At 27.8% G+C, this 23,081-nt stretch overlaps 1 protein-coding gene across 1 annotated transcript; it reads right to left on the bottom strand.

Moving 5' to 3' along the window:
* Positions 1-6,761: 6,761 nt before the first annotated feature.
* On the bottom strand, positions 6,762-14,051 carry LOC101240764 (uncharacterized protein PF3D7_1120600). Its single transcript, XM_065793874.1, has 3 exons — positions 13,615-14,051; positions 11,435-13,539; positions 6,762-8,835 (listed from the first exon to the last, which is right to left on the bottom strand). Exons 1-3 carry the CDS (start codon positions 13,679-13,681, stop codon positions 7,060-7,062), a joined length of 3,948 nt encoding a protein of 1,315 aa, XP_065649946.1. The 5' UTR covers positions 13,682-14,051; the 3' UTR covers positions 6,762-7,059.
* Between the last annotated feature and the right edge of the window lie 9,030 nt (positions 14,052-23,081).

Genomic DNA, 23,081 nt, shown 5'->3' with positions numbered 1-23,081 from the left:
TTTTAAGATTCTTTAAGACTTACAACTACTATATTCTCCTCTCTTACATTTTTAATTTTTATTTCAGTAGTTACCAATTAACATAAGTGTTTCGCTTTCCTATATCGAGATAAGAATGATTGGCTACTGTTGTCGATATAATGGGGACTCAATTGGTTTGGTTTTTGAGAACATTGATCTCTTTGTCATGTTGCTGTTTGATTAAGGTTATGACCGCTATTAACGTAATTTTGACCATTTCAACAACTTCACTTTTGTTTGTTTTTTCAAACGCATCGTTGTTAATGGTTACTCATATTTTCGCCTGCTCTAGGGCCTCATTAATTATAACTTCGATAGATTTTTCTTTGACTTCACTCATATTTATGAATTCATGTAAATTTTGTAAATAATTTGCAATTGTATACACCAATTTAAATTCTTTTGTAGGAGGGGTACCAGTCTACAGCAATCGATTACCTCCGGGTCGTGAAATATTTTAATGTATTTATATCTTATTATACAGAGACAAAAAAGTTTCAGTATGTGTTTTTTTCCAATATTTTATATTATGTTAAATTTTGGAAAACTTTTATATTTTCTCCCTTAGACATGAAATATATGTATGAGTAAGCTTTTAAAATCATGAGGATAAATTAAATGCATATGTAAAAAAATATATTCGAATTACATTAACTGCTTTATGAGTTGCATTTATACTATTTATATTTCTTTTTAATGTTCTTTTTTAAGTCCATTTAGTTATTTTAAGTTCTTCTCATGAAATAGATGCTAAATATAAATATAAATTGCATTAAATATATACTATTTAATAACATGTTATACATAAGTCTATGTTAAAACTCAAATCGCTATTTTAAATGTCAAAGTTACCCCCTCACCGATTAATTTTGACCACCGCATTGCTTCCATAAAACCTTGGATTTGGTGAATACAGTGAATTTTATATTTTTTATTTCAATAATTTTCTTTTTATTTTATTTTCATTTTTTTTTCATTTAGTTTATTTTCATTTTTTACTTCATTTTTTTACTTCATTTTACTAATTAAATGTTATGCACAACCTTAAACATCAAATTAGTATCGGGAAAATTTTTCTATTAATCAAATTATTGGACTCTTCATCGAAATTAGTACAACGTTACCCCGTTTTACGGTATGTATCTTAGTTCTCATACAACTTTGTTTATTCAAGGAGAATAAACGGATAACCACGAAAGATTAAACTTCCGACCAATACAAATTGAGAGTAAGTGCTGTTTCTATTTAGATATCAATATAGTTTTAAGTAAATGAAAAAGTAACTTTATTTAATATAGCATTTTTTTTTTTTTGATGAAGTTAAACTATATTTAAAAATGTTTATTATTTTTAGAGAATCATTCATCATGCGTGACAAGTAGATACTTATTTGAGTTGTTAACTTGAAAAATGGGACATGTCACAAAAAGTAGGCAAATTTGCCTAATATGCATTGTATATTAGGCAATTTTCCCTAATATAAATTGTTTTTAATTTCTGAAAAAAATACTTTTTGTGACATGACATATAATTGAAACATCTTCTAAAGAAGATAATGTTTCAATTATATGTTATATAGCCCCGTTGTATCATTTACATATAAAACATATAATAAGCTATTATATTAACTATTAATTTATCATTCATATTATACAAATAATAAACTTTCATATAAAAAAAAATTTCGGTTAAATAGTATTAAATACTTTTGAATAAAAAGTGTTACAAATTTTTTTTTTTTATTCTGAATACAATACAACTTAAAGCAAAATAAAAATTATTAAAATTTAAAGATGTAAATTTAATGATGTAAAGAGTGACATCGCTTTTTTAACAAAAGGAAAAGTTGAAAAATAAAGGAAAATAAAATAAAAATTGAAAATAAAATAGAATTTGAGATACATTATAGTCCTGTAACTGTTTTTTTAAGATAATTTTCAAAGTTTGAATTGAAATTGTAGCTTTACAATTATTTGGGAGAAATGAGTTCTACAAATGTGGCCCTCGGTATGTTATTGTGAAATCGGATTGTTTTAACAAAGTTTTTGGTACCTGATAATTAAGCAACGAATGCTTTGTTTGATATTTATAATCTATGATAAAGAAAAGGCTTTCAAAAATTATTAGGCAGCATATGATATTTTAATCTAAACATGAATAAAAGAATATTATAAATATTTAAGTGATTTGCTTTTTCCAGTTAACATGTTGAACTTTTTCCGGTTAAAATGTTGATTTTTTGCATTTATGACAGTTTATTAGGTAGGTAATAAATAAAACGTTGAAATATGGTTTAATAAAGAAACCAAAGCAAATACAAAATTTTAAGAATTAGGAATAAAGTTCTAACTTTTGAAACTTTTGAAAAGAATCTATGTGCTCATGAATGCTCCGAACTACTTCTGATGAGACTGCAATGTTTCTGTTTCCAAGCTTTCCACGTCCATCAAAAGGAATCTTGTTCATTAATAGCAGTTAAGCAAGGCTTTCGATTATTTTTTTTTGAAAGACCATAAGCAAATAAAAAACATTTACAAACAACTTTTCTTGATCCATCAAGAACTAAATGGTATTTTAATATCATTGATTTTGGCTTTCAAAAAAAAAGTGTTTCAATCCTTTCTTTTTAACGAATTATAGATTGTAATTCTATCATCCGTTGTGAATTCTTTTCATTTTTTATAAGTTATCCATAATTTTTTTTTTTTTTTTTGCATTAGTTGAAAATTTATCCAAACTATTTGGTTTGCAACTGGAATAAAAAAGTGAAGTTAGAAACCTTTACGAGAGTAAACATTTTTATCTAAAAATTAAATACAAAATACAACACTTACCTACTGATTGTAGCTAATTGTTTGACAGAATCAATTTTTCCAACATAATGTTTATGCTCTTATCCTAACAATTTACCTTTTTAAATAGGATTTTTTTTTATACATGGGACTTTTATTAACACCTTGCTTTTTATCCTAGAAGAACTGTGACTGTCTGTACTAGGCATATTAAAATATAAGCAATTAAAAACACAAGTTGTTACAATAAACCAGATAAATTAACAAGTGTTTATAAAGTTTAACATTGACACTTTATAATGATGATATTAAAATACAGTGCTGCTCTTAGCGGTATTTTTATACATCAATGATTTTAACTATTTTTGCTGTAAAAACAGAACATGTCCTAGACATCTCTCCTTTTTACAGTACGCGATATTTTCACCTTGCCGAATAACTCGTTTAAATACGGGCGAGAGGTTTCCTTTTTGGACTAAACATGCGCTGATAAAAATACTTCATATTAATACAAAAATCTCCCTTTTGAAAAAAATGTGTCCCCTTTTTCAAGTTAGCGATTCAATTTTTCAAGTTTGCGAGACAATTTATTTCAAGTTCGTAAGACAGCACAAAAATGTGTTTATTTGTGAAAAAAATGGTGAAGTCGTAACCAGTTATTAGCAGTACAAATTTTTAAAGTTACAAAAAATAAAAAAATAGAACTTTGTATTAAAATTTTATTTCAAATAATTAAAATGTTTTTAGCTTATGATATTTATTTGTTGTAGCATAACATTTACTTGTATAATTATAGTCTTTAATGTGTGTATAATATAAAATTTGTACTGAAAAGTTGTTTAAAAAAATATACATACAGGTAGAATTCCCTTAAAAACTACGCAAATTTTTAAAATAGAGTACACCGTTACGGGTCAATTATTTGAATTTTTTTTTTGTGATTTGAAAATACCTATTATAGGGTCTTCTTCCCTGGAAGTCGTTATTCTTGCTTTCCATATTTAGTGAGAGTTAGCAGAGTGAATTTTCTGATTTTTTTAAAGATGCCCTCAAAAAACTACAAGGAACTTAATTGTATTTATATGGATGAAAAACTTCTGAAATTTCAAAATATTTTTCTTACTATATCAGAAATCAGTGTAGTATGATAAATAAGGAGGCTTGCTAACTAAGCCCAACAAAAAATAGCATTTTAACTAGTAAAGTCCTTTAAAAACTACACAGTTTCCCCCTTAAATACTACATTACATTAGGTAAAATATGCCTCCAAAAGGAATGGAGAGAATGTTTATACTGTTCTTTTTTAACTAAGAAAGAGTATAATGGTTATAACTGATACCTTTCTGTTCATTTTGTGCTCATAATCTCTGATCAAGTATGTATACTTTTTTTTTTATTGTTTAAATAAAATAATAGTAAGGGAAAACCGCAATTTAATTTTAAGATTTCTTATGGTAGAAAATGAAGTAGAACAAAACCACGCCAGAAACTGAAGCAACAGTTTACAGAAAGGACATAAGAGCTAAAGAAAATCAAATATCAGAAGCAGTAGATTGGTGCACAGAAAATAAAAAACGAGGACAGACAGCATTAAAAACAGGAAAGTTTCTTTTAATTAAAGATCGTGGTACAATAGACAGAGGATTAGATGGCAAAGTTAAGAATTTAAAAAAGGAACATTCGAGAGTGTTACATCCAGACGATGAGAAAGAAATAGTTTGTTTTATCAGAAAAAAACAGAGCCCACCAGGGACTCTCTTAGAAAGAAGTTTCTGAAATTATTTTGGATGTGAAAATCAGAGATTATTTGAACAAAAATGAAAAGGTTGGATCACCAAGTGCAATAACATCCCTTCGAAAAGAAAGGTAAGTAAGTTTTTTCTTTGAATTATTTTATCAACATCCCAACAGGTACAAGGGTACAGTAGATATTAAACAGATGTAAAATACTGAACCTTATTATCCAAATTATAAAATCTCGGGAAACCATTTTGGAGAAGATGGCATGCTGAACATGACGATATTGTCATTAAGAGGCAAGGCCGAGTTAAAATGAACAGAGCCCTAAATTAAACTAGGAAGATGGCTATGACTCATCTAGATACACTTATTGTTTTTTTAGTTTAGCCAAAATATAAAAAGATCTATTTTCAATTTCATTCTCAAGTGTTCTACAACTTAGTTGTTATTCTTGAATAAGTTTATATGTTTTGTACGTTGATAATTTCTGTAACTTGATTATATTATTAATTTTACAACTTTTTTTATCCCAGATAAAAAAAGTTGTAAAATTAATAGTATAATCAATCTCCATAGATCCATGTCACTAATGTGCATGGATCTATGGAGGCTCAAGATGTGCTTTCAAAAGTGGCTTCTCTCGAAGGAGAAAAACAATTGCGATTCAGAGGAGAAAAAGAAACATAAGCTCCAAGAAAAAGAACTGTTTTATCGTTACAATGATTCTCCCCGCATCGGCAGCATCATCCTCTAATTCTTTTTAAAAAAATACCCTATTTTGGTTCTGATTTAAATATTTTAAATCGTAATGACTCAGAGATGTTTTTTTAGATGAAATGTTTGTTTATTGCATGTCTCTTTTTTAGGTATTTATATTTTTTTAGTTATATTACGTTATTCAAAAGATAGTTATTGCTGTTATTAAAGCTGTTATTGTATTAAATCTAACTTTTCTTTTCACTTTTAATATTTCCTATTATTCAAAGTATACACTGTTATTGTATTAAAAGCTAGATTTCCTATTTTAAAGCTAGCGACCCCTTAAAAACTACATTCATAGCAGTGCGAAAAAAATACAAAATAAACATCTTTAGGAGTTTGTAAAGTAGTTGATATTACATTGGTGGATTAGAACAAGTGTAACATTATCTAGAAATAAGATAATTGCAAACTTAAAATGCATAAATTGAACCATTTTTAATACTAAAAATTTGATTTCCATTTTCTTTTTAAGGATTTTAAAATTGTAAAAGAGGTAAATTTTTAATTAATTTGTCATCTAGGATGTATAGAGATACTGATTCAATCATTGTTTAATAATTTCATTTACATTATTGGAACCCAGAGCTAAAAGTTTATACGTGTAGTGTTTAAGGGGTATGTGTTTTTAAGGGAATTCTACCTGTATGACCTTGGAACAATCCTTTCAAAAAACTTTGGGTTTTTTAAAGTCTTATTAAAAACATGCAAATTATGAAAAAACAGAATTATGTTTTTTAAAAATTTAAGCGTTATTCAAACAACAGGGTTTTAATGTAACATGAACAACTTTCTTTATTTGCATGAACACCTTTTTACCGCAATACCTATTAGGTGTTAATGTATCATGAACAATTTTTTACGGCAACATCTAACAGGTGTTCATATGATATCACACGTCTAGACCTTTTTTCTTTAAAATGAACACCTTTATCCGCAACAGTGCATGGACCGCAGGTTGGTTTTATGGTCTTCGAAATAGGTAACTTCCAGACATGAAGTAGACTCCAAACATTTATATACTTACGCTCATGTCAAATAAAGATGCTTTGCAAAAAATTGCGAATATTGGAGCTGGTGAATAAAAAAAACCTTAAACTTTGCTACCCTCCCTTCTCCAGACATAACGTGGGAGCAACGAGTTTATTAAATATTTTCGTAACTGTTTTTATCTTTATTTATATATATATATATATATATATATATATATATATATATATATATATATATATATATATATATATATATATATATATATATATATATATATATATATATATATATATATATATATATATATATATATATATATATATACATATATATGTGGTACATATATATATTCTTGGAGAACCTTAATGACTATTAAGGTGCTCCAAGAAGTATGTATGTTTACGAAAAATGTTTACGATAAAGAATTAAAAAAAAAAAAATATTAAACCTTATGCATTTTTAACGAAATATTTTTTATTTCAATACTATGTAGCAATATTGTTAGTCTTCTTTGATATAGTTTTTTGGTTTAAAAATTAGTCTCTTTTTTATGGAGGTTTTGTTTTATACATGACTACTCTACTATTTTTATTGCTGCCATGTCTTATAATAGGATTGATCATTTCAATCATTTTATTCCAAAATTAACGTAAAGAAAAAATTGTAAATTAACCAATACTCTGAACTCGGCATCCTTCTCAGCTTAATTGTGTTTTATAGAGTTAGTATTTTAGTTTTTATATCTTTATTTTCCTTAGTTCAGCTCATGAGAAGCTTTTAATATAACTGCTGATTTTTTCTCATTTGCAGCAATTTTTTGAATATACATTGGGCTAAGAGTTTCAACATTGTGAAGTGCGCCATTTTTAATATCAACACGTTTAGACAACGGTTCATCTTCAACCCCATTTTCTCCCTTATGTAGCGATATTCCATTTGAGACTTGATTTGAAAGTGGTTCATTATAGTGAACAAAATGGCGAATAAAGTTATGAGAACTTGAATTCTGTCTTAGTTTTTTAAAATTTTTCTTTTTAGTTTTAATCGGTTGATGTCTTGAGTGGTTTAAATGTTTTGAAAAAGTTTTTTTATTTGGTTTGTCTTTAACATTGATTGTGGTGTGCTTTTTACTCGCACCCTCCTCATTTGATTTTTTTAAAATTTTATCAAACATTGAAAACATAGGGAAAGATGTTGCATACTGATTTCTTATTTGTAACTCATTTTGAACTCGACCCATTTCCATTTCTCTAAAGTTTTTTTCTGCTTTAGTTTGGGCAAACTCAGAAATTTGATCATTAAGTGCTTTAGCTTGCGAAGGAGATGTCGACGCCTGGTAAGTATGCTCTTGAAGATTTTTTATTTCGTCGCTGTCAGATAATGCTTTTGAATATAAATTATCTATAAATGGGTTTTTAAAGTTATTCAAATTTGTATTTAATAAATGTTCCTGTTGGAGTGCTTGTTTTGAATTTTTAAGCATGTTTGATTGATTCTCAACTGTGGCAACCGTACTATCAATTGGTTCTATTGTGCTTTGACCTTTATCAGAAATTTTTTCAATACCTTTATTGTTTACCAATAGATTAGCTGTTGTTTTATTTTTTGATAAGCTAGGTTTAACTTCCATATTTAACATATCTTTTATTGATTTACTTAACTCCAAATTCAAATCTACTTTTCCTTCCAAATTTAATTCTACCTTGCCTTCTTGCGCCAATTGAGCCTCTTTTTTTTTCTCATCCTTTAAAACTTTTACGTAACTCTCCAGTTCATCGGAACTAATTTTTTCATAATCAGGAATTAATGAAGGAAGAGAAGAAATAGCAAGAATTTTTGCAGGCTCAGATGGTAAACTAGGTGATTGATAAAATAGTGGTGAGGTGATGCCGTTTAAGGGTGTGCTTGTAACTTTATTATTAATTATATCAGGGATTTCTCCATCTGATGGATGGTTTGTAAACAACTTACTTATAGTATTTGCCTCCTCTGGATTCCATACGTCATACTGATTACCGAAAAATGGTGCACTTCTAAGGTGTGACATTTTATCCATATTGTATAAATCTGTGATTCCGATATTATTAAAATCTGTTTTTAGAGTTTCTTCAAAAGGAATGTTTAATCTTTTATCTCCGAGAACACTACTGCTATTGCTTAAACCTTTTATGGTTTTTTTTGACAATACAATTTTTTTATTAGGTATTATTTGTAACTTGTGATTTGATCGCTTCGTTCTTATATTTTTTTTAATATTTTTGCTTTGGTTTTGTAACTGTTGATTAAGTTTCTGTGTCTTGTTATCAATTTTAGATTTTCCTTTAGAAAAATGTCTTTTAACAGAACTAATAACATGATTATTTTGTTTTAAAATATGCGAAGAAAAACTCTTCTTAATACCATTTGAACTTGTGTACTTGTTTATATTAAAAGGAAGGATTGCTGTACTTTTTCTAAATTTATTTTCTAAGTTGGAAGACTCTTTGAGTTGATCAAGTACTGTATCTCTTTTTCCTCGAACTAAAATATCCTAAAAAATATGATATTACTTATTTATAAAAATATATAATCATAACTCTAAAAACATAATAGTTACTGTTTTACTTGACTTAAAAAGTTAAAAGTTTTATAAGTTATTATATGTGTGTTTATGATGTTGTAAATTTTATTACTTTATTTTTAAAAAGATTAGGTAAAAGAGACCAGCAAAAATACACATTTTACTAATACAATTATCAATATATTTTATTAATATAATAAGAAGCGCTTTGATAAAAAGAAGGAACCGCAGCGTGTATTATAAAGTAAAAGCTATTTTTCATTTTTATTCATTACACATAAGGCATAATTGCGAATTAAACAAATTTAACTAAGTAGAAAAAATTAAAATGAACTACGCTATTAACACCATCTTTCACCTCACCTCATTACATCATCTCACCCACTCATTCACTCAACAAAAACCTATATACAATTACTAAAGTTGAGTATTTCTTTTTCAAAAAATGTCTTTTCATACCTGTTCTTTTAAATATCTTTTCATACCTTTTTATAAGTGTAAACACCTTTATACTACTTAGATTATTTGATATTCGACTTTAAATACAAAAACTTTATAGTAGAGGAAGTGCAGCATATTTGGAATACCACAGGTAATTTTGGAAAACTTGAATATCTCAATTAATTTAAAAGGCTATCGATGTTGTTTTTTCTGAAACACAAGATCAAATAGCACATGAAGTAAATTATCAATGAAAACAGTACACTATCTTGATATTTTTGCTAACAGCCACACGTTAACGAAACGTCAATTTTAAAAACTTTTTTGGTAAGAAAATACTCCTTTATAAATACTTATTATTGTATTCAAAATCCTTTTTTTAATTGATCAAACTATTATTTATTGACCTATGATTGCGTTTTGATTTAGTTTACTTATGAATATCAATAAAAAAAAGGTGAATACAATTTAGAATACTATATTCCATATTGGTAAAATAGCCTTTTATGGATAATATAACAACATCGTTTTTCTTTTTTTTAGCAATTTAACCTAAATTACATTTGGACCCATTTAATTGGTGTAAGTAATTTAGCTAATAATAGTTTTCTCACGAAACTAATGCAAAATTTAAAAATTAATTGTTAAATAAGGGGTAAAAAAAAGTACAAATGCTTAGCTTTTGAAATAAAGTTTTGATTAAATCAAACACATCAAATCAATTACCCTAATGCATTAAGTGACAGATTTTAATATTTTCAAGCTAAGAAATTACTTTTTTATTAAAAGAATTTTGACTACTTCTTAAAGATTCTAAGGCACTATGTCAATCTGAAAATTCTGAAGCTTATGTCTATTATTTTTTAGTTGATGTACCTTTTTTCTGATTAGTTGTTAATAAAAATAACTTTTTAGCTTTGCGATGAATAAACGTTGTATTACTAGAAACGCTTAACTCTAAATCTATAACACCACATCCCAAAATAAATTTCGCGATGTGGTGTTAAAGCTTTATTTCCTTTATATAATTAAGATTATAATTTTATTATAAATTGTACAGAAATGAATTTTTTACGCGCTTTCAGATTTTGTGCATTTAAAGAACAACTAAAAAAAGATATTAAAATATTGAATTAATTTAAAAAAATTTTAATTTTTCCATTGGAACAAGGCAGGCACAAATTGTTTTAATGAAAATAGCAACATATTTCTATAAAGGCATACTGATAGGTTGCCAATGTTGGAATAGGTAAGCCATCGTAAGATTAAGCCAGAAAAAGGTAACGTGGCTTTTTTACTTTTTATTTTAAACTAGGATGCAAAATAATCTTTTTTATTTTTGTAGCTTGCTTATTTTTATAGTTTTTTAAGAGAAATTTTTAATTTTATTTTTATTAAAAAAACTATTAAAAAAAATAATGTTTATAATATTTTAAAAATTTTTTTATCTTTTCAATTTTTATCAAGCTGTTGACTAGATTTTTTACGCATTATTATTAAAGCATCATAGCAATGAAGATTTAATTCATTAATATTGATTATTTTACTTTATAAGTCATATGGTCCATTAAGTTCACAAATTAATCCTTATTAGAGTAAGATTCTTTTGCAATGCTTTCTTATACAAATTGTCACTTTTGGAATAACAGAGTGGATTTTTGTAAAATCAACTGTTTTTTCTGAAAGATCTGCTTTTATTGAGGAGTAAAAATCAATAATGTCAAATTGAATGTACAGCCTTTTTTATTTTCGATTATGGAGAACCAGTTTATAACGTCAGTAGTATTTTTCTACTGTTGTAAATGTATTTTATTTCTAAGAATATTATTAATTTTGTCTAATTTTAATTTGCTTACATGTCCAATCTCACTTTTTGAGGGAAATGATAACACACACACACATACACACACACACACACACTCACACACACACACACACACATACACACACACACACTCACACGCACACACACGCACATATATATATATATATATATATATATATATATATATATATATATATATATATATATATATATATATATATATATATATATATATATATATATATATATGGTGAAATAACAATCTATCAATAAATATTCATTATTTCAGAATTACTTCCAAACCTTTTGAGATTTTTTAAGATTATGACGATGTCTTGGTCGAGCAATGTGTTCTTTTGCTTTTAATCCATCTGTTTTCAAAACTGACTCCATTTCTTTTGCTACTAAAGATGGGTCTTGCAAACCAAACTCTTTTACTGCATTTTGTTCAACGGCACTTTCTCCTAAATTCATATCAGATAGAATTTGCTCCGTTATCAATGTTGTATTGATAAATTTATCTTCATACCCTAAATTGCTGCCAATACCGCTGGGAACCTCAATTTCATCTTGCATAATTTCGCTTCTCTTTTTAAGAATCAAGGAAATATCACCTCCATTTTCTTCTGATTCACCGCCCCAATATTTTCGCAACCAATCGGCCGAAGGGCTAATTCCTTTCTTATTTAAGCTTCTGCGTAGTTCAATTTCACCCCTTCGATGCATCATAAGTGCATCGACATTTCGGCGACGCATGTCATGACTTTTTAGATACGCTTCATCGTAGGTAAAAACGTTGTTTTTATCATTGTCATCGTAATCATTTAAATCCTTTGGTTTTGCATTAGTTATAAAAACTAAGCCTTCAGGTTTTCGATGTTTTCTGTGTTTTTGATTAGCTTTTTTTCCAGCTACCTCAAATAAGGTATCGTTAAACAGTTTGTTATGAACAATATTTCCTACGTTTTCTTGAAACTTCTTTCTTTTCTGGTTTGATTGGTTTTCTATTTCTAAATTTAAAAGATTGAACTCTGGATCGTGGGCTTCTTTTTTTTTTTTCATGTTCTTTTTTTTCAAACGCAACTCTTGTATATTATTGACTGGGTGTTCCTCAGGTAAACCTTCTGATTGGTTAGCGTAAGTTTGACTTTTAATGGGATATATCTTAATATGTCTATGTTTTTTATCTCTTTTTTTATTCCCCTTTTTGCGAAAATTGTGACCATTTTTGTAAACTTCGCTTAAAAAATTAGATTCTGGAAAAATCATATTTTTATCTATGTCTACTTCATGACCTAGTTCTTTGGCATTCTCTTGAAAAATAACCAAATCAGATTTCTCCATATTTGGATTTAGGTTTGATGTTGTAATAATCTCAGAATCTTCTTCATCATTATTGTAATCACCGTCATAATCTGTTTCAGCCCCAGATCCTGAGCTTGTGAAGTTTGCTACATCTAATTGATGCTGTTTATTTAATGCCCAGCGAGAACCAAATGCAATTGTAGAAACTTTACTTAAATGACTATTTGAAACGTTTGTATTTGAATTGTTATTTTTCAAAACTCTTATGATCCATTGTTTTTGAGGTTGTATAGACATAATTGATTTCATTTTCTTATTGTTTTTTTTATCGTTATTTTCATTTTCTTTATCATCTTTATTAGAATAAATTTGCTCGTTCAGTGGTTTGTAAGTAATTTTTAATAAAGCTTTAATTCGATCAATTTTGGATTCTTCATTTACTGTTTTTGCTTTATTTGTCGCTGTACCACTATCATTATTTTTACTAGATCCTTTTTTAATAAATGTATTATTGTAGTTTTTTATTTTAATGTTATCACTTGAACTTGATTGGTTAAATTTAAAACCAGAGTTAATTTTTGCAATAAAATCACTTGTAGACTTTGGATTAGCCATTGTTGCTTCAAGAGATACGCCATTAGAGTTATTTGTATTGTTTTTTACCTTAGGGATTAAAACATAACCTTGATCATCTCCCTCCCCTATACCACTATCATTAAGAAATTCTTTGTTAAAGTTGTCGTCTTCATCATCAGCTGAAGCTTGAGAAGCTTTTGGTAAACCTTTCGAAATTGAGTTATTGCTCGATTCCTGTGCAACTTTTGTTGTAATGTTTGATGTAAGAATAGAAGAATTCGTAGAGTTATACGAGTTGTCTGTTAACAATTTGCTAGGATAATTAGGTTTTATCATATTTGTTGGTTTTGTTTCTTTTTCTTTCAGTTGAGCTGCTAGATATTTGTTTAGTTCTTTGATCTTCCCGTAACTATTGTAGTTTTTATACACTTTATTAGGAGAAATTTTTTCATAAATTTCAAAAACGGGAGAGTTCTGACTTAATGTTTCGCCTGAACTTATCGTGTCCGGATCAGGTTCATCGTTTGCTGTTTTTTAAAAAATAAAGAATTTTAATGATGTTTATACTAAGTTTTAATAATGATTATGTTTTATAACCTTACCTTCCTTATTGTAAGCACCTACTTGAAAAAATACTTTTAAAAGTACGACAAATATAAATGCTTTCATTTCTTTTCATACACCTAACCATTAACTTTTGAAGAGTTTTGAACAGAGGGAATCCGCTCAAACTTAAATCTGCTATGTCCGCAAAAACATTTTAATTACTTTTTGTCGCACAAGTTCAAAGTATTCATCTTACACTAAAACAACAAATGCAAATTTGCAGAGACAAAATTTGTGCAGAAAATACGTTTCTAATATAGATTTCATTTTGAAGTTCATTTAAAGCTGTTTGTAAAGTCGTTTGAAGCATATATCGTAAATTCTCAAGCTTGAACAGTTTATAGCTTTATCAGTAATCAATATCATTGCTGCAATCATTCTCAAAGTTTCGAAGCACACTAGAGCAGATTAACGAATTTTGAATATAGCTGTGAAAATTTATTATATGTTTGTTATACATAAATAAAAAGTCATCGATTAGTTTTTGTTAATTTTTTTACCTTAATTTGACTTTAAAAATATTAGATTTATAACTAGAAAAATTTTAAAATTTTTTTCTATTAACTATATAAAAATTGTAGTCAATAACCAATGGACTAAAACAATGACCTTATTGGTTTAGCTGTTTCATACTTTAAAAAAAAAAAAAGAATAAAGAAAGTTGCCATGTTGTTTTTAATGTTATTAATTGGTAACAACGTTGTCAACAGCATGGTTAAAAGAATACCACAAGTTTATTTACACCTTCAGTCTTCGTCTTTTTGATAAGTTTTACAACATTTTATATTCGAACTTTGTATTTTATTTATTTTTTCTTTTGTATTTTCTCTTAATTTCAAAGTTTATTTTTATGTAACATTTTACGTCTATGTTGCCCTTGGTGAGCAGGGTTCTCCTAAAAAGGGTTATTAAAATAAAATAATTAAAACATGTGAAAAACAAACACTTTGTTGCATTTGTTTAAAACAGAAACATTTTTTTTTATTAAACTTCTGTTTTTTCTGTTGTCTAAATGTTTCTTACTGTTTAATAGTTTGTTACATGCTCCTAACAATTTTCATAAAAAGTTAAACCAACTGAAACCAACTGAAACGTTAGATTTACTAATAAAACTAAAATAATGTTATACTAAATGCAATTTAAATAATGAATTTAGAATTCTTTTGTTTTTGATTCAGTTTCACTCTGAGCTTTCGAATTTTTTTTTTATCAGTAAGTTTAGACAAATAGCATTTTTTAATAACCATATATATTCAATTATCAGATTTGAATAAGGTTATTGGAAATCTATGCTTCTCTAAACCGCTTACAAATTCACATAAGAGGTGCAATCGCTTATTAGTAACTTTTTGCAAAAAGATAAATAGCTGCTAAAAAAATTTTAATTCATTATTTCATCTTTCTGATATTGCAGAGCGTTTAAACATTCCTGTCGACTCTTCCATCGTGTTTTGCAAAGTGTTTTCTCTGGTAACATTTCTGCTTTTATACTTACAAAACTTTTTTTGTTGAAAATAAAACTTAGATTCTAAAAATTCGCTGAATTATATTCGTTCAATGTTTTAAACGAATTATACAAAAAATGTCTACTAGGTCAGTTTTTGCAATACCACATAGCTACAAGTTAAGGCTGTGACAAACACAAAGGGGTAAATGTTTGGAGTTTATTTCAAAAAGATAAGCTTGTACGCCGTAACTATGTCCTTTTTCATATTCGAACCATCGTACTCTTTACAACGTGACTTTTTTAGTCACGTTGTGCTAGGAATTGAACATTTTTGTACTACAACTGAGTTTAAGTTTGTTTAATACTTTCATTTCTTTTTTTATTGTTTTTTATATTGATGATACTTTTAAACTTTTTGTCGAAATTGTAATCAGTTTTTGGTGGCATAAATTTATTTTTATAGGGAAAATTTCTCAAAATTTAAGAACATTAAAGATGCAATACAAATGCATTATCGTTTTTAATTTTCAAGTCAATTTACCAGTTTAAGAGCAACAAAATTTGCGTGTTGCAAAATTATTATATAGAAATAGCAGATTAAGTTGAAATTTGCGCTAAGCGTAAATTGTATTTATATGATTCAGTTTTTTTATTATTTTGATTAGAAAAGCATACGGTTGCGAGCAAAGAATAAGCGCTTTATTATCTAAAAAAGGCAATATTTTTTTCCTTTTATTTTATCAAGAAAAAAATAAATACAGTAAATCTATTTAATTTGATGAACAGGTGCTACACCGGGCCCCTCTATGCTGACGAAAATAAAAACACAGACGATACAGACAAAGTAGCAATTGTGTCTCTAAAAGTTACTTTGTTATGCTGTCTTTGAAAGCATTAATTGATGGATCGTTCATTGCTGCTTGGTAAAGCGCATTCCACGCGACAATAACTCTATTTGAAAAAATGTTATGTTGTTCTTCACAAATTCGTATTAACTGGCGTTTTAGTTTATGGTTATGCCCCTCATAATATACTTGGCTTTTACTGATTAAACTTTTTTTCGGGACAAAAAACTGACAAGTCCGAATTAACCCGTGGTTTTTAATTGCTCGATAAGATCTGCTCTTTTACAGCGTTCTTTTACTGCGTTCTTTTACTGCGTTCTTTTACTGCGTTCTTTTACTGCGTTCTTTTACTGCGTTCTTTTACTGCGTTCTTTTACTGCGTTCTTTTACTGCGTTCTTTTACTGCGTTTTACTCTTTTTTCTCGATTCTGCTATTATACAACGTTCTACAGTGTTATTAGACTGAGCTGTTGGAGTCGATTTTCTTAGGGCAGGTGTTTAATTGATGATATTGTTTTTGTTCCTTGATGTTGGACGTGCTCGAGGATGGCAATATTGGACTTTAAAGATATTGTGGTTTATCCTCCTCCTGCTAATTTCCTTGTAGAGGCCACATTACCAAGGCCCGCATAGACAAGTTAAGCTCAATAAGGAGCGTCATAACTTGTTCTACGGACCAAGAGTAAAGTGAGTTTGGAAAGAACGAAGGTATATTGGAGTGAAAGACAGAAGTAGTCGTGTTAGAAAGTTAGCATAGAGAAGGCGGACAGGAATTGCACACGATGTTAGAAGGTGCAATAAGTACTGTTAATTAGGTCATCTAAAGAATGTAAGCCGACAAAGACCTAAAGAGTTAACTTGATATGAACTCTTCATCAAGTAGCTTTGTTGTCAATGTTAAACTTTAAATGCACTATAAATAAAAACTGCGACCGCGAAATTTTTTTTTGAGGCAAACCTGCATTACTTTGCATTTCTTAACTTTGAAATGCATAAGCCAAGTATGTGACCATTTCAATGCTCTGCCAATATCAGCTTGGAGAGTGATGCTGTTCGACTCATTTTTAATTATGCCAATAATTTTACTGTCGTTGGCATACAGTCTCATATTATGAATGATGGTGTCCGAAAGATCATTAATGAAGATTAAAAGAGCAATAGGACCAAGACCGAGCTTTGAGCCACGCCACAATTGACCGCTTGCTATTTAGAAGTGATGCCGTTGGTGACCATTTTTTTAATAACTAAAAAGATAAGCAAAAAAATTTAGTTTTTTTAAATTAAAGTTTTCAAGTTAGCTTTTTATTAACCTTATATTTATATTGTCAGTTATATAAATAAAAATACTTTTTTTAGATAAATAATTTTTTTGTTTGTATTTTATACTCTATAATCGAACACTTTTGCCAGGTCCGTCTATACTCATGTCCAGCATATCTGCCGCTTTTTGACCACGACGTTAAGAGAGGCCAGCCAACAAGGAATCGAACTTATTCAAAACTAATTTTAAAAAAAACAAAACGTTTTTTTAATGAATTTTAAAATAAGTTTAACTTATTTTAAAATTCATTAAAGATTTACCGAAAATAAACAAACTATCAAAACATATTATCATGTCAGCAATAAACATAGTTGATAGCTATGAAATTAATTTGGAACATGATTCAAATGCTGTTGATATTGATCCATGTTTTTTTTAAAACATTTCAATCACTACCTAACCAGTATTTCGAGAAATACTAGTCAGTTTAATCAAATAGATGCTGAAGAAGTTGTACAGGAGCAAATAAGCTCTTGGTTAAGATGTTTTTCCCTACTCCCTAATATAAGCCAAGATAAAATACACAAATACTTAATTATCGACGATAGTTCGACTATTTTCGGAGCTAGAGGTGATTCAAAGCATAAAATCTCTGGGTATTAGCTGTTTAAGGAGAACTTCTTGAAAAATTTAGTTGTTAAACCAAATGTCAACATTGAAATAAATTCTTTTCTTATTAGAGCTAACGTTTCAGCTTCAATGAAAAAAAATCAGTAGGGAGACCGGGGCTAGTTGCAACAAAATTAAAAAAACTGCATTTATCTCCTTAAACTTTAATATTTTTGAAATTTTTTTTTCAGAGTTATAAAATAGATCTTAGTGACATGTTAATCCAACATTGATAAATATAATATAAAACTTAGTTATTCCGCAATAGTGAAACAAAAAAGAAAAAAAAAATGTTGCAACTTACCCCGCATCGGGGCAAGTTGCAACAGTTAACGGAGCAAGTTGCAAATTATTACTTTAAAAGAATAAGCCTGGTAGAGTTCACAGAAAAATTACTAGTCAATCTGTAATCTCTACTTATATAATATATATATATATATATATATATATATATATATATATATATATATATATATATATATATATATATATATATATATATATATATATATATATAGCGTATTTATATATATTTATGTATTATATATTATGTTATATGTATATTATGTATAAATTTATATATATATATAAATATATATATATATATATATATATATATATATATATATATATATATATATATATATATATATATATATATATACATGTATGTAGTATGTATATTAAACATAATATACATATAAAATACATGTATATATACATAATATGTAATACATAAACATATATACATGTTTATACATATGCTTTATATATTATATACATATACAACTTATCTTCATCATAAAATTTTTGTTTTCGTTTATATTTTTTACGCTGTTACATAAAAAAAGCGTCCATTATTTTAGAAAAAACTAGTAAAGTGCGTAAAATCAACAAAACCCGCAGCTATTTTATGATTCAACTTACCCCAAGCAATTTGATCCAACTTACCCCATAGGCATCATAATCACTCTAATCATTGTATATAATTATTTTTATTGAAAAAAATTTTTTTTTTTACTTATCGTGTTTGAAAAAGATTTTTTTTAACTTACCATTACTTTATTATGGTCATATACCTCTAAGTTTAAAGTAAAACCCAAAAAAACTTTAAAACCGAAATTTAGACTTTATATCGAAAAAAAAAAAAAAAATGTTAATAACTTTTGAAATTTTTATTTAATATTTTTTTTACAGCTGACGTGTTAAAGTTATAGCTATAGAAAAATTTAGGAAAAATATACAAAAGCCATTCTTAAAACCCCATTGTTGCAACTTACCCCTGTTGCAACTAGCCCCGGTCTCCCCTACCTTATTTATGTACATCTTTGTCAAAAAGAAGGAGACGTTTTGTATGCTAAATGTAATTGTAAAGCTGGTATGAGAGGATGTTGCAAGCATGTTGCTGCAGTATTATTTCAATTAAATGAATATAAGCATTTAAGTTTAAACTCTGTACCATTTGATAAAACATGCACTGAAGTGTTACAGCAATGGCATGTTCCTGCTGAAGGAAAAAAATTCAGAGCCAATTAAGCTTTCTAAAGTTTCTTTTGAAAAGAGTGATTTAGAAAAGGATTTAAACAACTCACGAAATATACTTTTGTGTCTACGAACTACACGAAAAATACTTTTGTATCAGGAAATAGAAACTTTTGTGCAACTCCAATTTTTGCACATAATCCAAGCGATGAGAAAATTAAAAAACTGTCTGATAGTGTATATAATCTGGGAGAAGGAATACCATTTGCAAATCTTTCAAAATGAAAAAAATTATCATTCCACGTCTTATTATGAAACATCAATATCTGACTATCAGTAAAAAGTAAAAGAACTCGATTTAAATTCTAATATTATATTGAACCTTGTTGATAGCATAATTAATGGATTTGAAGTAGAATTCAGTGATTCATTTAAATTTGATGAAACTCAATTAATGTTTATTTCAAAATATTTAGTTCTATCAAAAGAGAGAATAAAGACTTTGGAAAGAGCTACTTTATCACAATCTATAAGTTTATGGCTTAAAGGAAAAAAAAACGCTTGATATCTTCCAATTTTGGTTTTGTTATTAATAGACAAAAAAGTATATTTTCTGCATCTGAATAGAATTTTGAAAAACAATAAAAATAACTTTTGCAACAAAGCTTGTAATTGGGGTAAAATAAATGAAAACACAGCGATAAAGTAATATGAAAATATAAAAAATGTATCAGTAACGAGATGCAGATTTATCATTAAGCCCAAATGGCCTTGACTCGGTACAAGCCCTGATGGAATTGTATCAGTAAATGAAAAAATAAGTGCTATTGAAATCAAATGTCCTTATTCAAAAAAAGATTTAACAATAGCTGAAGCTTGCTTAGATAAAACATTTTTTTTTTGCTATTGATGGCAAAATAATGCTTAAACAAAATCATGTTTTTTTTTATCAATGTCAAGGTGTTATGGCATTATTAGAGATCAAAGAGTTAGATTTTATAGTTTACACTGAAAAAGATGTTTTTATTGAGAGTATTAAATTTCTCAAAAAACAATGGGAAAAAACTACTTTACCCAATTTAACTAAGTTTTCTTTGAGTTTATGCAAGAAAATGTATTTGCAGTTTAGATAAAAAAATTTTAAATTTTTTACAAATGTTTTATTTATCTGAAACAAGCTGTGGCAAAAAGTTTGTTAAATAACAACAAACTATCCAAGTTTTATTAATTTCTGACGCCAAAGACAACTTAAATGGTGTTTTTAAAATATTTTTATTCGCTTTATTGCTCTTTCTACATGAATACGAACAGCAGCAATTTTTCTAGTTTCATTCTCATCTTCTAGACTGAGTTGAGTTTTTCCATTTAGAAATGGAGGTATATTTAATGAAACGTTTTCTGTCAAATCATCAGTAATATCAAAATCTCTATCATTACTCTGTCTCCTGGTTCAAGCAGGTTGTATATGCCACAATCTTTAGTAATTTGTTTGCCGAAAAAAGACCACAATATAAATCAGAAACAAAAGTTATGGCTTCACTCCGATTAATCCTCTTCCTGTATTTTATGTTTACCTTTGTTGATTCGTATTTTTCCTTAAAACATTTAGCATTGTTTCTTTTAAAGTTTGTTGCCCAAATTGGTAGCATACGCATTATTTTTTGCATTATTGGTAGCATACGCACTATTATGATTTTTTGCATTTGAGAATGCAAAAAATCAGTCCATGTCACTATGATTCTACTAACATGACTTGAGGATATCTCAAAACGCAGTGCCATGTCTTCAACCAAAAGGCCAAGTCGAAATCTTTTTAAAACTAAAAATAGTTCAGACTTTGAACTCATTGTACGCTCTCTTCCCTTTTTCTTGTAATTAAAATCTGTTGTTTTTTCAATGTTTGTATTTGACCCCCAATAAATAAGTTTCCTTCCAGCAGGTTCTATATATTTTAGTAGAACTTTAAATAGATGGTATGATTCAAGTCCAGTATAACATTTAAAGTGTGCTTGATTATGTTTAAATCTGTCCACTGTAAATTTTAATTGATTGATAGTGTGATTTTGGTTTATAATAATATTTTTAATTTCTTTCTTTTTTTGTTTTTATAATGTTCAATATGTCCTTTAGGATAATGATTTCTTTTTTAACTTTTCAGGCTCTGTTTCTTTAAATGAAAAATTATTATCATTTTTTTCATTTTCAATTTCGTTTATTTTTTTTTTAATATCCAATAGAACTATTTACTGTGATTCTTGGTTTTTTGATTTTGTCTTTAACTTGTTTTGGCAGTAAAGATGGACAATTGTTCATATAAATCTTTTTTCCTCCTGTAAAGCGGACTGAACAAACCCGATGATAAATAGAAGGAACAAAGTTTTTCCTACTAATTAAAGACATACACTTTTTTCTCAAATTACTTTCCTTTGGGATAATATAAAATGACAAGTTTTTGTTTTAAAGCGATTTATTGTTGCATAATGGAACACAGCAAGTTATGCCACCGCGGTATTTTGTTGACTCGACAGTAAAATTTTCCTCAATAGAATGATTTATTAGTTCATCACAAGATGTTTTACAGTTTGAAATCATTTTGAAAAGTCTTTTTAAATTAAATTACTTGAGTGTTAATTTAAAAAAACTTTAACACTTATTTGTTTATTTTCGGTGAATACAAAGACCAAAATGCTTTGCGGTTTTTTTCAAAAGAGGGAACGGTCCATAACAGACCAAAATGTTGTTACGTCCTTACAAAAGTTACCAACATTTTTCGCAAAAAAAAAAAAAAAAATTAGTTGCATTATCACGAGAGTCGGTGGGCTTTCGTCCACGTAGCAACTACTCTCCGGATTCGTTGATTAAAAATAAATTTCATTATGAAGGTTGACTTTAGATTCTAATAATCAGCGACTTTAAACTAGTTTTCTTAGCAAAAAATTAGCATAGTACGTCAAAGTATTTTCTGCTAACTCTATGGACTGAATACATTAACATAATGGATTCATTGAGTTCATTGCAATAAATCAGCAAGAAAGAAATGTTAACGCTAATTTTTCAAGATCCAAATTCCCTGAAAATGCAGGAACTTTATAAAGCGCTTTAAAAAAGCGATTATTTTTTTTTCCAAAATTATTTTAAAAAAAAGGAGAGAACTCGATATATAACTGCTATATTCTACTAAGATTAATAGTGTTTACTAATTAGAGTTCTCTTGCAAGCGAAAGTAGATTTTGCCTCTGGAAAGTTGCTTATAAGGTAATCAGTGAACAATTAGCCTAACATAATAGTCCAACAGTTTTACAGTTGGATGATTATGTACTCTTTATAACCTGTCTTTTTCAGCACTTTAAAACTTATGGGTTGAATTCAGACTGGCTGAATACGAGCCATTTCTAAATAAGCATGTGTTTACATGCTTATCTAAAAATGGGCCGGATTCAGGAACTAACACTCAATTAACACTCACGTCAACCATGGTAAATGCACCACTTGCTACATATCAGTTATCGTTTGCGTAAAGTTCAGCCAGGTACTTGGCAATTTACATTTATAAATAATTGGTAGTTGAAAATCATTATAAACATTTTTTTTAACATTTTTTGACTTGGCAATTTTCATTCTACAGTTGACAAATAATATTCAATCATTACTTAATCCCCTTTGGATGCTTGGTATATTATGTCTGATGGAAAACCAGTGGAAAGTTTTTTATAACTTATTCTGAAGAGAGGTCAATGGGCAGCTGATATGCTTAATTTG

The sequence above is a fragment of the Hydra vulgaris genome, chromosome 03, assembly GCF_038396675.1.
Source record: "Hydra vulgaris chromosome 03, alternate assembly HydraT2T_AEP".
In the NCBI taxonomy this organism is placed as follows: Eukaryota; Metazoa; Cnidaria; class Hydrozoa; order Anthoathecata; family Hydridae; genus Hydra; species Hydra vulgaris.
Note: the sequence above shows the minus strand (reverse complement) of the source record. Positions and strands in the feature narration are given on the sequence as shown.

Bases quoted from the DNA above. Each gene is read 5' to 3' on its own strand.
- LOC101240764 (XM_065793874.1), bottom strand. From the start codon at position 13,681: ATGAAAGCATTTATATTTGTCGTACTTTTAAAAGTATTTTTTCAAGTA. The intron at 13,540-13,614 runs GTAAGGTTATAA...TTTAAAAAACAG, and splicing joins AGGTGCTTACAATAAGGAAG to CAAACGATGAACCTGATCCG. The intron at 8,836-11,434 runs GTTTGGAAGTAA...CATATTTTTTAG, and splicing joins ATCTTAAAAAATCTCAAAAG to GATATTTTAGTTCGAGGAAA.